The 15,528-nt window shown below is 45.0% G+C and overlaps 1 protein-coding gene across 1 annotated transcript in view; it reads left to right on the top strand.

Annotated features, from left to right (window-relative positions):
* The first annotated feature begins 499 nt into the window (after nt 1–499).
* Nucleotides 500–15,528, top strand: part of XPO4 (exportin 4) — a 152,945-nt gene continuing 137,916 nt past the window's right edge. Inside the window, exon 1 of the mRNA XM_024216939.2 lies at nt 500–689. Within this exon, the coding sequence (XP_024072707.1) occupies nt 612–689 (78 nt within the window). The 5' untranslated portion in view covers nt 500–611. The remainder of the gene's footprint in view (nt 690–15,528) is intronic.

Raw genomic sequence — 15,528 nt, 5'->3', positions numbered from 1 at the left:
CAGGAGGAGGAAGCCAGGCTGCTGGCTGCAGTGTGCGTGGGGAAACTGAGTTTACTATGGGGGGGGGGGGGGAGAGGAGGAGGAGGAGAGCGGTAGCTGAAAAGCGTGGAAAATCGAGCTCCACACCCCTACTGGGTGTGTCGAGGGAGCCGTAATAACGGCCCCCTCGGGCCGGACCAAGCTAGGGGTGCGCGTGCAGGGAGCCGAGTCTCCCTCCACCCCGGTGTAGCAGGTGTCAGAGGGGAGCTGCAGCCGGCCGACCCCCAGCGAAGTTAAGCAGAAACCGCAGCTGAGCTCCCGAGGCGATGCGACCCCTCTCGCCCTGGGCGGTGCTGCAACAGGCGAACTCAGTATTGGGCCTGCATTAGTCCCGCCCCCCCCGTCTGTGGCCGCGTGGCCTGGGCCCGCCCCGGGGGAGAGCGTGGAGGGCTGGCTCTTGCTGCAGTCACGCCCGGTGCTTCCGCCTGTCCCCCCGCTGCTCCGGCCGGTCACGCTGCTGCAGGTCGGCGCCGATACTCTCGGTCCGGGCGCTTCCCCGCCGGGCCGGGGGATTGGCTCTGCGACCGCTTCGTCCCAGAATGCAGCGCATGGCGCGTCATTGAAGAGAGACCATGATGGCGGCGGCCGTGGCTGCGGGGGGGGCTCCTGAGGTGATCGCTCAGCTGGAGAACGCGGCCAAAGTGCTCATGGTGAGGGCGCCCCCCTGGGCCGGGGAGGTGGGGGGCAGGCAGCGCCGGGTCCGCGGGCCCATCTTGCCGCCTGCACCGACCCCCTCCCGTCTTCAGAGCTACCCTAGATGCCCCCCGATGCTTCTGTGCCCCCCAGAGCTGTTTCCGTGCATAGTTCTCCGGGATACCTTCCCCTGCCTCCTTTCTATTACCTTGGCTAGTCTGCCGCCGTCCCCTCAATACCTTTTTCCTTTTAGGTAGTTGCCCCCTCTAACGCTCTTAGCTTCCCTAGGCTCCTTTTCCCCTTCTGGCCCCTTCAAAGCACAACCCTCCCCATCCAGGAGCCTGCCACTCTCTAAAGTCTCACTAGTGGTGGGGGGCCTTACATGCCTTTATCCCCATGTGCTCCAACCCATCACCAGCAACCAACATTCTCCACTCTACTGGTCCCTTGTTGCCCTTTTCCTCCTGGGAGATCCTTCTTTGTTGGTCCCCTGTACTTGCCTCCCCCCCCCCCCCCACCTGCCCCCCTGTCACCATCAGTGTTTCCACCACTCCACGGGAAACTAGCAGAGAAATCCCTGCTCCCCCACCTATCTCCTCCTCTCTCACTGCTTGCACAAACTAGTGTGTGTGGGTTACGTAAAACATAGCTATAACTGTCTGTTTCAGCTTTCCCTCCTTGCAGTAATGGGAACCGGGAAACCCCAGGGGTGAATTGCAAATATGTCATAAACAACAAGGAGTGTCATATGAGCGGTGTCTGATTTTTAGTAGTGGGTGAAGTGGTCCCTGAACAGTTTGTAATGTGTTCTGTGGTTATAAAGGCTGCATAAAGGTATTGTGTGTGAGATGTATGGAACTAAGACCTTATGAGTGTGACTCTATCTGCCCTGTGTTGTGAAATACACTCAGGGAATCAAGGGCTTTGTAATGAACAAACAAAAGTACTCCACTTAAAGTACCGGCAGCACTACAACAAAGCTAGTACTTAGTATTTTGATATTTATATAGTGATGGACTGTATAAAAAATCTCTCAGCATAAAACATTTTGTGAGCTATTGTCTGAGCAGTGGTGTTTTTTTTTCCTCCAGAGGTGTTTTTGTTACTTCAATTAATGTGGAGTTTGTGAAGGGTAAAAATCCTCAAAGGATTATTAAATATTTATGAAACAGAGCTGGATTAGAACTATACAGTTATTTAACTGACTTTATTTGTGGTGGTCTGACTTTTTTTCACCATCACTTAACTGAAAATTGCTTTGGTTTTTGGAATTGAATGCTGTATAATATTGAGTATATGGAGGAGAGAATTTCTGTATATGGAGAAACTTAACTATTTTTTCTAAAACAGAAATAAATGCATACAACAATCATTAGGTGTTAGACATTTAAACATCATGTAAAACTGATGAGTGCCTTTTGATTTTTTCTTCTGTATGAAAAGTTGTACATAAATAGTTTTAAACATAAACCTATTTTAATAATGCTTATCTGTGAAGATTTTCCTTCAGTGTTATTTTCTGATTACCATTAAAATTCTGACCTTATTGATAATTTGAATGACTTTGACAATTGGGTGGGAATTCAGTGGAGCTGAACACAATTTAATTAAGAGTCTGGCTGAAATGTTTAATATTTATACTAAAGTAGTGCCCAGGGGCTGCATGGTCTGAGGTATTGTGCACATACTGAGACTGTCTCTACACCAATTACAGTAGTTAATCTAATCTCGTGTAAATTAAACTAACCTGAATTAAGACCACTTTAATTCTGAATAAGAGAGTCCACACAGAGATTGAATGTGATGAAACAAATCTGTTTTAAATTCACACCTTTAGTTAATTTTGGATTAATTTTCCTGAGTGTTCCCTTTAAGTTAAACCCTTAGAACTTAATCCCATAAACTCACATCTTTATGCATGTGAGTAATCCCTTTGAATTACTCATCTGTATAACTGTTTGAAGCATCATGGACTAAAAAAGTTAAACGTGTATTCCCAGACAAAAAACTGCAAATTTAATTAAAATGGCCAAACAAAGCTCTTGTCTTTGGAAATGTATCAAATAGCTATTCTGGAATAATTATTCCAGAATAACTCCCCATGTGGGCACTCTTAGGCCTGGTCTACACTGGGGGGGACGGGGATCGATTTTAGTTGTGCAACTTTGGCTACGTGAATAATGTAGCGGAAGTTGACGTACTTAGATAGATTTACCGTGGTGTCTTCACCGCGGTGAGTCGACTGCTGCCATTCCCCCGTTGACTCCGCCTGCGCCTCTCGCCGACCTGGAGTACAGGAATTGACGGGAGAGTGCTCGGGGGTCGATTTATTTCATCTAGACTAGACGTGATAAATCGACCCCCGCTGGATCGATCGCTGCCCGCCAATCCGGCGGTAGTGAAGACATACTCTTAGTGTGGAGTAAGTGTGTCCACATGGATTTATTTTGGGACACTCTTATTCCAGACTGACTGTCCACATGGGGAAGTTGTTCGAGAATAACTCTTCTGGAGTAGTTATTTTGGTAAATTTCCAAGTGTAGACAAGTCCTTAATAGGAAACATTACAAAAAATAAATACCAAGAATTATAGATAAACTATAACAATTAGAAGTATGCAAATAGTAGTAAATTAAGGTAATATATATTAAGATTTGAATTATGTTACATCTCATACACGTGCTTGTGAAACTCATGAGTAATATTAGACATTCAGCTACCAATCTTAGACTCCCTTTTTTGAGCATATCTGATTATGGTGGTAGAAGGACTCAGTTGTATAAGGGCAGTTTAATAATAGAAGTGTATTGTTATTATGTTAGATGTTACAGGCAGGACTGGGGCAGGGGAGAGAGATGATTAGGAGGCTTTTTTTTAGGTGAGTACCATTAACTTTTGCAGCTTAAAAACAAGTCTCTTGTTTCATGTTGGTAGAATATAACCTTCCAAATGTTTACCTGAATTTACACTAGCAAACGTAGTATCTGATTGTCAGTATCATGTAGTTTCCCTGTGCTAGTGGTAGTGTAAATGTTAGTGTAGACTGGCTGAGGCACTTTCATATGAAGCTTTCATTAAAGTGGTGGTAAAAATACGTGAGTCCTGTTTATGGTAGTGCTTACACAGATATAGAAAAATGGGCAATACATTCACTCTTGAATATACAGCTTTAGTACCTCTGCTGCTACTCAGCATTTTCAAGATGTAGTAGAATGAAAACTGATCAGACGTTTATCTGTTTTCACTACTGTTACTGGAAACCTTGTGGAAAAGATTTAAACTGACAAGAATTAGGGCCATTTTATTCTGCTGCAGAAGGCTAGGGTAGGAGACACAGAGGCGCCCAGGCACTAAAGCTATTCATGGGGGATTTGGAGGTTGGAAGGAGGGGTAAATTAGCAGAGACCACCATCACAGCAGCCAGGAGGCTCTCTCTAATGCTCCTTTCCCTCTCCAGTAACCAGAGGGTTTTTTAAGTGATGGAGTGGAGAATTCAAATTGTTCAGACAACTCTGGGTACGTCTACACTTACCTCCGGGTCTGACGGCAGGCAATCGATGTTCTGGGATCGATTTATCCCGTCTTGTCTAGACGCGATAAATCGATCCCGGATCGATCCCGGAAGTGCTCGCCGTCGACGCCGATACTCCAGCTCAGTGAGAGGAGTACGCGGCATCGACGGGGGAGCCTGCCTGCAGCGTCTGGACCCGCGGTAAGTTCGGATAAGGTACTTCGAATTCAGCTACGTTATTAACGTAGCTGAATTTGCGTACCTTAGTCCGAAGTGGGGGGGTAGTGTGGACCAGGCCTCTGAGTTGAAAGATAGGATCCCAAAGCTGGGCCCAGGGACAGCATGATGAAAGGAATCCCAGAAATTGTGGAAGCGCAGTTTGTGTCTCTCCAGGAAATTACTCCTGGTCAGTGAGGTAAATTTTTCAAGTCATTCGCGTATAAAGGGAATGATGAATGAGGGCGGGAGTCTGTGTGAATGGATTGTCCACATCCACAGCTTCACACACATGGAAGAAACCAGTGGAGAGCCATTGATGGAGGCGGGGTGGGGGGGAGTAGGAAGAAAAAGTATTGAAATGTTTGTGTGAGAAGCTAATGAACAGGAGGTGAAACTGGCATTATTAGTGGAGATAAGCAGGTGGGACCCTGCAATAAGAGATGAATGGGCAAACAAGGAGGAGATGAGTTATGAACAACCTTGTAGGTGAGGGCAAGAAGGTTGAACTTATCTACCTCGTAACTTGGGGGTGGTGTGGTTGGGTAGGTGGCAATGGAGAGATTTAGAAGAGTGTTGTGATGTGTTCAGTGTGTCAGACAAGGAAGATGGTCTTAGCAGCTGTATTTTATATGGATTAGAAGAGGGCGATATGGATGTCAAAGAGATTCAAGTATTCATAATGGGAGATTTATGTGCTGAAATTAGTATTTTAAATATCTTTTGACTTTATCCTTTAAAAAGTGGAAGTTAAATCCTATTGAGGAAAATAGAAAGGAGCACAAACTTTGGCAAGTGAAGTGTAAAAATATAATTAGGAAGGCCAAAAAAGAATTTAAAGAACAGCTAGCCAAAGGCTCAAAAAGTAATAGCAAAAATTTTTTTTAAGTACATCAGAAGCAGGAAGCCTGCGAAACAACCAGTGGGCCCACTGGACAATCGAGATGCTAAAGAAGCACTGAAGGATGATAAGGCCATTGCAAAGAATTCATTTAGTTTCTCTTCATCGGTCTTCACTGTTGAGGATGTGAGGGAGATTCCCAAACCTGAGCCATTCTTTTTAGGTGACAAATCTGAGGAACTGTCCCAGATTGAGATGTCATTAGAGGATGTTTTGGAACAAATTGATAAACTAAACAGTAATAAGTCACCAGAACCAGATGGCATTCACCCATGAGTTCTGAAAGAACTCAAATGTGAAATTGCAGAACTACTAACTGTGGTATGTAATATCATTTAAACCAGCTTCTGTACCAGATGACTGGAGGATAGCTAATGTGACACTAATTTTTAAAAAAGGCTCCAGAGGCGATCCTGGCAATTACAGCCCGGGAAGCCTGATTTCAGTACCAGGCAAACTGGTTGAAACTATAGTAAAGAACAGAATTATTAGACACACAGATGACCATGATTTACTAGAATTCTTTGAGGGGGTCAACGAGCATGTGGACAAGGGTGATCTAGTTGATATAGTGTAGTTAGATTTTCAAAAAGCTTTTGACAAGGTCCCTCACCAAAGGCTCTTAAGCAAAGTAAGCTGTCATGGGATAAGAGGGAAGGTCCTCTAATGGATTGGTAACTGGTTAAAAGTTAGGAAACAAAGGGTAGGAATAAATGGTCAGTTTTGAGAATGGAGAGAGGTAAATAGTGGTGTCCCCCAAGGGTCTGTACTGGGATCAGTACTGTTCAACATATTCATAAATGATCTGGAAAAAGGAATAAACAGTGAGGTGGCAAAATTTGCAGATGATACAAAACTACTCAAGATAGCAAAGTCCAAAGCAGACTGTGGAGAGTAACAAAGGGATCTCACTAAAGTGGGTGAGTGGGCAACAAAATGGCAGATGAAATTCAATGTTGATAAATGCAAAGTAATGCACATTAGAAAACATAATCCCAACTATACATATAAAATGATGGGGGCTAACTTAGCTGTTACCTCTCAAGAAAGAGATCTTGGAGTCATTGTGGATAGTTATCTGAAAACATCCACTCCATGTGCAGTGGCAGTCAAAAAATCTAATCATTAAGAAAACGGATAGACAATAAGACAGAAAATATCATATTGCCTCTATATAAATCCATGGTACGCCCACATCTTGAATACTGCGTGAAGATGTGGTCACCCCATCTCAAAAAAGATATATTGGAATTGGAAAAAAATCAGAAAAGGGCAATAAAAATGATCAAGGGTATGGAACAGCTTCCATGTGAGGAGAGATTAATCAGACTAGAACTTTTCAGCTTGGAAAAGACGACGACTAAGGAGGGGATGTGATAGATGTCTATAAAATCATGACTGGTGTGGAGAAAATAAATAAGGAGTTGTTATTAACTCCTTCTCATAACACAAGAATTAGGGGTCACCAAATGAAATTAATAGGCAGCAGGTTTAAAACAAATAAGAGGAAGTATTTCTTCACACAACTCAGTCAACCTGTGGAACCCCTTGCCAGAGAATGTTGTGAAGGCCAAGACAATAACAGGGTTCAAAAAAGAACTAGATAAATTCATGGAGGATTGGTCCATCAATGGCTGTTATCCAGGATGGGCAGGGATGGTGTCCCTAGCCTCTGTTTGCCAGAAGCTAAGAATGGGCGACGGGGTGGATCACTTGATGATTACCTGTTCTATTCATTCCCTCTGGGGCACCTGGCATTGACCACAGTCGGAAGATAGGATACTGAGCTAAATGAACCTTTGATCTGACCCAGTATGGCTGTTCTTATGTTCATATTTAAATACTGTGTTTCTTGCAGGGCAGAGTTTAGACATTCTGATAAGTTTGTTAATTTTTATACTTGTAGATCTTTCTTGAGAGAATGTATAAACTGTAAAGAAATTCAAATAGTTTAGTAGATTACCGTAATCTCTCTACTTTTTAAATGTTTTTTTAAAAATTAGCATTCTTGATAGTTATTGTTACTTTAAGTTAATGAAGTGTTTTTTCGGTGGGGATTTCCTTTTTTTCTTTGGTTTGTTTTAAATTAACATAAGGTATATTAAGAGTATTAATTAGGCATCTGCACTACTTAAAAACTCCTCATGAACTCCTGCAAACACTGCAGCCCATAAAAAATTGATGAGATCCCAGTCTTCTCTCTTGCTAAGTTCCTCTTTCTGTCCCTACATATTAAAATAAATCTGGCTGCTCTTATATCAATAAACTCTATTCTGGTGGTGCTTTTAAACCATGGGTGGGCAAACTATGGCCCGTGGGCCGGATCTGGCCCCTCAGGGCTTTGGATCCGGCCCACGGGATTCCCCCCCCCCCCCCCCCCCCGGCCCCCCCGGCCCGGCGCTGCTCTCAGAAGCAGTCCCCGGGCTGGGGGGCAGAGGGCTCCGTGTGCGTTGCCCTTGCCTCCAGGCACTGCCCCCCCCGCAGCTCCCATTGGCTGGGAATGGGGAACCCCGGCCAATGGGAGCTTCGGGGGAGGTACCTGGAGGCGCGGCAAGGGCAGCGCACGCAGAGCCCTCTGCCCCCTCATCCCCCAGGGGCCGCAGCACTTCCTGGAGCTGCACGGGGCTGGGGACAGGGCAGGCAGGCAGGGAGCCTGCCCTGGCCCTGATGCGCGCCACTGCCATCCCGGAGCCACTTTAGGTAAGCGGCGCTGGGCCGGAGCTTGAACCCCTCTTGCACCCTGCCTCCCAACTCCCTGCCCTGAGCCCCCTGCACCTCTCCTGCACCCCAACTCCCTGTCCTGAGCCCCCTCATATATCCCGCACCCCTCCTGCACCCAACCTCCTGCACCCAACCTCCTGCCCTGAGCTCCCTGCCGCACACCTGTGCACCCCAGCCTCTGCCTTGAGCCCCCTCCCGCAGTCCGCATCCCTCCTGCACCCCAACCCCCTGCCCGGAGCCCCCTCATACACTCTGCACCCCTCCTCTGCCCCAATCCCTTGCCCTGAGCCCCTTCCTGCACACTGCACCCCCTCCAACACCCCCTCCCGCACCCCAACCCCCTGCTCCGGCCCTGCGTGCAATTTCCCCACCCAGATGTGGCCCTCGGCCCAAAAAGTTTGCCCACCCCTGTTTTAAACAGTGTCTTTGTTCAAGGGATATAGCATGGAAGCTCTTCAGTCTTTGGTATAAGTTGCAGTATCAGTACTCAGACATGACTACAGCTTGAAAAGTCAGAAGGCTGAAGAGAATTTAGAATCAGTGTTCACTTTTGTGTCCATCAGTGCTCATACTTTTGTTTCCATTGTGTGCATAAGCTATGTTCTGAAATATTTTCATCATATAAAGTATGTACAGTTTTTATTATTTATATTGTGGTAGTACCCAAAGACCCCATTGTGCTAGGTGCTGCATGAATACGTAGGAAGACATTCCCTGCTCCAAAGAGTTAAAAAGCTAAAATTCTATGATGCTTTTTAGGGTATAGTTTAAAGGTATGTAACAACTTATACGATTATACATAACTAGCATACACCAAAAGCTTGATGAACTGAATTAACCCTGATCCTCCTTCCCCTCCAGATGGTACAGGCCTCCCCATGTAAATGTATATGTTGTTTTCTGGATCTATACTCTTCCCCCTCCCAGCCCATGTGCTTGAGTGCTGACCATTAATTGACATTGATCAGGCACTAACTTCATTAATTGTCTATGAGGATCTGAGAAGCAATACATATTCTGGGTCACCTGGGATGGAATATAAACCTGATTCTTGTGGGGGAGAAGTGTGTGGGAGAATGGGGACTGCTTGTAAGTGGCAGTTCATAACAGTGGAAGAGCAGCTTTGCTATAGTTCAGATTCACTGTTCAGTGAGTAGATTACTTTTCTAAATGGTCTAAAATCCAGATGCTGACTCAGGTTGTCTTGAAAATTGTTATGCCGTGTGGTGGTGGTGGTGGGGTCCTGGGTAGGATAAGTGAACCAAATTTAGGATTTTTAGAAGGGCTTTATTTGGAGAACACCTTGCTCAAATAATCCCATCAGATTCCTTTGGTAGTTATGATGCTTTTTTGCACACACTCAAACTATTCCTCTAATCTTCCTGAAATTTATATCACCTGCTCAGGATTTATCTCAGCTACGGCGCGGCACCCATTATCCCTCTGGAGAAGCAATATTTCAAAAATTATTGAGGGTAAAGTTGGGAACTCCAGCATGGATTGACTCAAACTGATGCACCAAAGAGAATGAAATAATTATGTGCAGTAAAAATAGGACTCTGTTGCAGGCCAGGAGGTTTGCAGGCAGCCTGACATTAAAGTAAACAGGTGTCTCAAAGTGACATGCTATAGTCATTGAACTTGAGCAGCATACATGCACTGTGAGTTTAAGTTCTACCTTTGGCAGATTCTTGAGAATGTGTTGTGCACATTACTTGCTTTTTACTTGGATTCTCCAGCATCTCCTTTTGAAAGTTTTGCCCTGAGACAAAGATGTTTAAAACTGTTCTAAAATCCACATACATACTCCAGTTTTATGTAGAGGTATTGTAAAGAAAAAATAGCATTAATTAAATAGAGGGAAGATGGAAAAACTCTTGTGAGCTGTTAGGATAATGAAATCATGACTCCTGCTCCTCAACCTTTCCCTGAACAACGGTACTCTGTGATCGAAGGAAAGCAAGTTACTGAGTCATTTTGTCTAGTGGTTCCTGATACGTTCCCTACTTAGCGAGAACTGTTCAAAACGTTTTCAGGTTCTTACTACTTACAATATTTCTAGGGGAAATCTACGACTCTGTCCTTCAAGAAATTTATAGCATGGACTGCCATTGTGATCAGTTATTGGGTGGTACAGTTTAGAAATATTTCAAAAGCTATCGTGTTACAAAAGCTTTAGTACCTCTTCTTAGAGACAGTAAGCATCTGTGTGCGCTATTGCTTCATCAGAAGCTGTTTGGAGTGACACACACTGAGCAATTTACTCGGTGGTTTAAGGGAACAATTGCTGTCCCTAGAACCCAAGCACAATGAGTTCAACTCTTTTGCTCAGATCAGAGGCACTGACTTCCTGAGTTCCTGGGGTGTGCTCGACCCCCGCTCTGCCCCAGGCCTCGACCCCACTCCACCCCTTCCCCCAAGAACCAACCCTGCCTCTTCCTGCCCTGCCCCGTTCCGCCCCCTCCCCTGCCCTCACTCTTCCTCTGCCCTGCCTCTTCCTGTTCCTTTCTGCCCTCACTCCTTTCCCTCCCATCCAGCACCTCCTGCACACAGCTGAACAGCTGATCACCGGCGGCTGGGAAGTGCTGGGAGGAGGGGGAGGAGCTGATCAGTGGGGCTGCTGGTAGGTGTTGAGCACCCACTATTTTTTTTCCGTGGGTGCTCCAGCCCCGGAGCACCCACTGAGTCAGCACCTATGGCTCAGGTGATTTGTTTGCTGTGCATATTAGTGTTCTCAGCCTGCCTTTCTGCTTGGTGTCTAGAACCACAGTCAAGCTCCTTTTGGAAGCTGTAGAACTTCAGCTTTCTACAAATGCACCCTCAGTGCAATCTACATGAGTCCCTCCTTGGGACAGCTTGTTGGGCTGTACTGTGTCCGGGAGACAAAGCCAGCTGATGCCTCCCTTCCATGGGTTGCAGGGCTGGGGAGGGAGCATCGAGCTGATCTGGACAGACACAGACTAGAGACGAGGAGATAATGCAGGGGCAGGGAAGGAACCAACCTGCAGTCACTATCTTTTGTGCCTGGGGTAATCATTGCCAAGGAGCCAGAAGCAGTGGATGGGGAGAACTGGGCTGTAGTACGTAGGGATGCTGAGAGAATTTCTTTGTATTATATATTTTTAAATAATTTAACACCCTGTAAACTTAACACAGAGTTAAGATTGCTCAGTGCTGCCTATGCCCTTCCAGAATGTGAAGAATGACTAAACCTATGCCTCTGAAATCCAGAAATTACAAAGTTAAGGTACACGCTAACCATGCAATGCAACCTTAACTCTGCCCCCCAGAGATGGCAATAGCCACTTGAAATGGTTCAGTAAGGGTGGTGCAAAGGTTGAACTACCTAAGGAAGTGGTGGACTCTCTGTTCCTTGAAGTCTTCAAATCAAGACTGGATGCCTTTCTGAAAGATATGCTTTTGTCAAACACATGTTATTAGGCTCAGAAAAGAAGTAACTGGATTAAATTATTTGGCCTGTGTTGTGCAAGAGGTCAGATGAGATAATCTAATGATACCTTCTGGGGTCTTAAAAATCTATTAATCTATAATAAGTGGATTTAAGTAAGGACTAAAAATATGTCACTGTTTTGAGTTCTACGGGATTGAATTCCAGTATTTGTCAGCATGCACTCCAGCATGCTCACAGTGTTAGGTGCAGCTGTATTGATTAGTTGAGGGGTTAGCTGGAGCGGGTTGGCAGAATTATCCCTGTAATATGACAGCAGGTGCACTTGTACCTTGAGAGATCAAGTAAGAGCTCTCCCGTCGGCCTAAAAAACCCCAACTCTGCAAGCAGCATAAGCTACATTGTAAGGAGAAACTCTCCCGCCAACATAGCGCTGTGCACACGAGTGCTTATGTCAGTGTAATAACTTATGTTGCTCGGAGGGGTGTGTGGAATATTCATACCCCCCACCCCCAAGTGACATAAGTTTTGCTGACATAGGCTGTAGTGTAGACATAGCCTTAGCCAAATCCCAGAGACTACTCCATTCTCGATATCTCAGTGGCTTTTCACGCTAGTGATGGTTCTTTGTCTTTAAAATCTGTCGTCTGTTGGCTTTTATGGCACTGTTTACTCATTACTTTTTCCTTACCTCTTCAGTTACTTCTTCACTGTCTTATTTGGTGAGTCTTCCATTTTCCCTCTCTTTCAGTAGACATCCCCCAAAACTCTGCCCTTGGGGCCCCCTACACTTCTTTCATCCACAAGCAGGGATTAAAATGCCATCTTTAAGCTGATTTTACTCTTTCTGCTCTTAAGGCCAGTCGTCATTTTGCTCTGTCCTATCTGTCAGATCTATTAATTACTGAATCAATGACTCCCACCTTTTGCTCTGCCAATATCAGCCTTGATTGCCCCTTCTTTGCTTCTCCTTCAAGCTCTGTCACGTTCCCTTTTGGTAGCTTCCTATATTACAAAATAGTTTTGCATCATTGTCAAGGAAATGTACCAGCCAAGTACAAAATCTACTGGTTCAGCTTTTACTGTAATGACTGATAATAAACAACTAAAGATACATTGCTCACTATGTCTACAAACAAACAAATTCTTCCCAAGGGAGATAGGCTTAATTCTAAAGCCTTTATTTTGCTAGGCTGTTTTAAGTGGGATTAATAACAGGTGTTCGGTAACTTGACTACAATGAATTGTACATCAGGGGAGAATGTGTTGAAATGAAAGGAGACAATAGTTGCTATTTTGGAGCTATCCTAATGCTCAAATTACAACCATTTTCTCTGGATACCAAAAAAAAAAAAAAAGGGGGGGGGAGAAGAAGAAGTCTGGTGAAGAAATTTAATATTAAACTGTGGCCAAGATTTTTTTTTTATTTTTTAAAGTGGGTGCCTAAATCCTAATTTCAGTACCTAAATAAGTGTTCCGATTTTCTACAATGCTGAACACCTGGAAACTTGCATCGGGGGAGCTGTTGAACGTTCAAAACTTCTGAGTCAAAAAAAGCTTTTTAAAAAGTGAACTTCAGGTGATTTTTTTCAAACTTTAAAACTCCTTTTCTGGCTTTTATCAAACTTCCTTAAATTCTATTGTGAGATGAAATGATGCTTGTGAAATTTCAGAAAGATTGGTGAGGGAAGGGTTGAAAAGTGGGATTATAATGGGAAGTTAGCTTCAGCCTTAACTGTGGAGCACCTATTGTTGCTCCATAATTTGGTAAACAAAAAAAATTTCAGCTTGAGACACTGTATATCAAGCTTCCCTCTGGAGAGCATATTTAAAATTTTAGATTAAATATGCTGGCAGTTGTGGTCTAGATTGAAATTCACGCTGAAGTGAAAGGCTCAGGTCTCTGCACCATCTGCACACTATGCGTGTGTCTGCACTGGCCCTACAAAGGTTGGTTTAGAGGATGTCAGGGGAGAGGTGCGTTGAATCCACAATGACATGAATCTAGTGGCCCTCAGTATTGAAATTAATGTTGCAGTAATACCCAGACCTAGATACTGCACAAACAGACATGTTTCTACCCTGTAGAGCTTAAAATTTAAGAAGATAAGTGACATACAGAGTGGTTTGGAGATGGATATAATTGTATACATACAACTTTTGCATTTAAAACTTTGCTTTTTATAGATCAACTGTCTTCTGCCCCTCAACCCTGACCATCATGAATTGGTTTTGCAAATGGTTCTGCAGAACTGTGGCTGCTATTCCAACCCTTAGACTCCTATACCCCCATGCCTTGCCTTCAGGCTAAGGTGATGGATTTTCTCCCTGCAACCTCCCATTCACTTCACCTGCAAAAAGCTTGCTTTCTAAGACAGACTTCATGGGATGAAAATGTCACCTTTGCAGAATTTAGTGCAGCAATTATAGCACTGCTATAATTTTGGGCATCATTTAAGTCATAGACTAGAAAGAGAAGAATGCACATTAGAAGCTCATTACTTACCTTTTGTGACGGAGCAGGGAGCAGGGCGGATTTGACCTGGGAATGTAGCCTGGGAGTTACATTGAGCTACCTGAGCTGTAACCTGAGCCAGGAGGGGGTTTGGGAGAAGTGACACCTTCTGCCCGGGAGACTGAACAAAGGAGAGGAGGAGCAGGTGGGGGGGGGAGGAGAGCTGCTGGAGAGTTTTGGGGACTTCTTCAGTTTTGGGCTGGGAGGTGCAACGCAGGGAACCCCAAGCTGGGGTCTAAGCTCCCTGCGCTCCCCAAGAGGACTTGATTGAGGGGTCCTGGTTGTATCTACGAGCTCTGCTGTAGACTGTGTTCCTGTTATCCAATAAACCTTCCGCTTTACTGGCTGGCTGAGAGTCACGGTGAATCGCAGGAAGCCGGGGGTACAGGGCCCTGAGTTCCCCACACTCCGCGACACCTTTTTGTTCATGTAAGTGAAGCAAAAGTAGAGAGTGTGTCCTGCAGTAGGAGAGAGAGAGAGCTGACAGTGTTGTACATGCTGTAAGTCTAGTAAATAGATAAGGCAGAGATTGAGAGTCTGTTCTGCCTAAACTTAGTTTTTGTGTTAAGCTATGTTTGTACATTATGGTAATTGCAAAACTGCTACCTTAAATATATATCTGTCCTAACTTTGTGTGATGATAACTTTATTTTAGACAGAAAAGCACCATTAAAAATAACTTCCATAACCTCTCAACAATTTACAGCAGGGGTGCCCAAACTAGCTTATGGGGCTGCTTGTGGTCCTTGCGGGTGAATGAAGTACCTAGACAGAAATTGGAAGTCTCCCGCTGATTCATCTGGGATGGATTACATTACTAGTACACAGGAGTAACTAATTTGGAGGTCAGGAAAATCTTTCCACAAATAACCTCAAGTCTAACCTATCAACATCTATCTTCTACCTGTCCACAAACTGACCACTACAGAGTGCATGTACACTAAGATTTCCACCCCCATGATTAGTCTAGTACCAATGCAGCTCTACTGATGGTAGCTTCCAGTGAATCAGCAATACAGACAGGATGAGAGGGGGCACAGGTGTTATTTAACTTTGTGTCTTCTAACCCCTGTGCCCTAACTATACTAGTGCTTTCACCGGTGGAGTTGTACAGGTGCTGGTAAAGCATATACAGAAAGAGAGTGAGGGCTTTACCCCACCTCACCCTCATTCCCAGATCCTGCCCCGTGAGGACCCGAGGTAAGTCGAAATAAGATACGTTGACTTCAGCTACGCTATTCTGGTAGCTGAAGTTGCGTATCTTACATCAACCCCCCCCCCCAGTGTAGACCAACCCTTAGAAGGAATTGAATCTTGGTGCTGTTTATCTCAAAACCTGGAACCATTTTGGCATCCATTTTATTAGAGGAACGCTTAGAACAGTGGTTCTCAAACTGGGGCTGCCGCTTGTGTAGGGAAAGCGCCTGGCGGGCCGGGCCGGTTTGTTTACCTGCCGGGTCCACAGGTTCGGCAGGTCGCGGCTCCCACTGGCCGCGGTTCGCCGCTCCAGGCCAATGGGGGCTGCGGGAAGCGACACTGGCCGAGGGATGTGCTGGCTGCCACTTCCTGGAGCCCCCATTGGC

Source organism: Terrapene carolina, unplaced genomic scaffold, assembly GCF_002925995.2.
Source record: "Terrapene carolina triunguis isolate 2854851 unplaced genomic scaffold, T_m_triunguis-2.0 Scaffold138, whole genome shotgun sequence".
NCBI lineage: Eukaryota > Metazoa > Chordata > Testudines > Emydidae > Terrapene > Terrapene triunguis.
The sequence above is the reverse complement of the archived record's forward strand: the minus strand, read 5'-3'. Positions and strand labels throughout refer to the sequence as shown.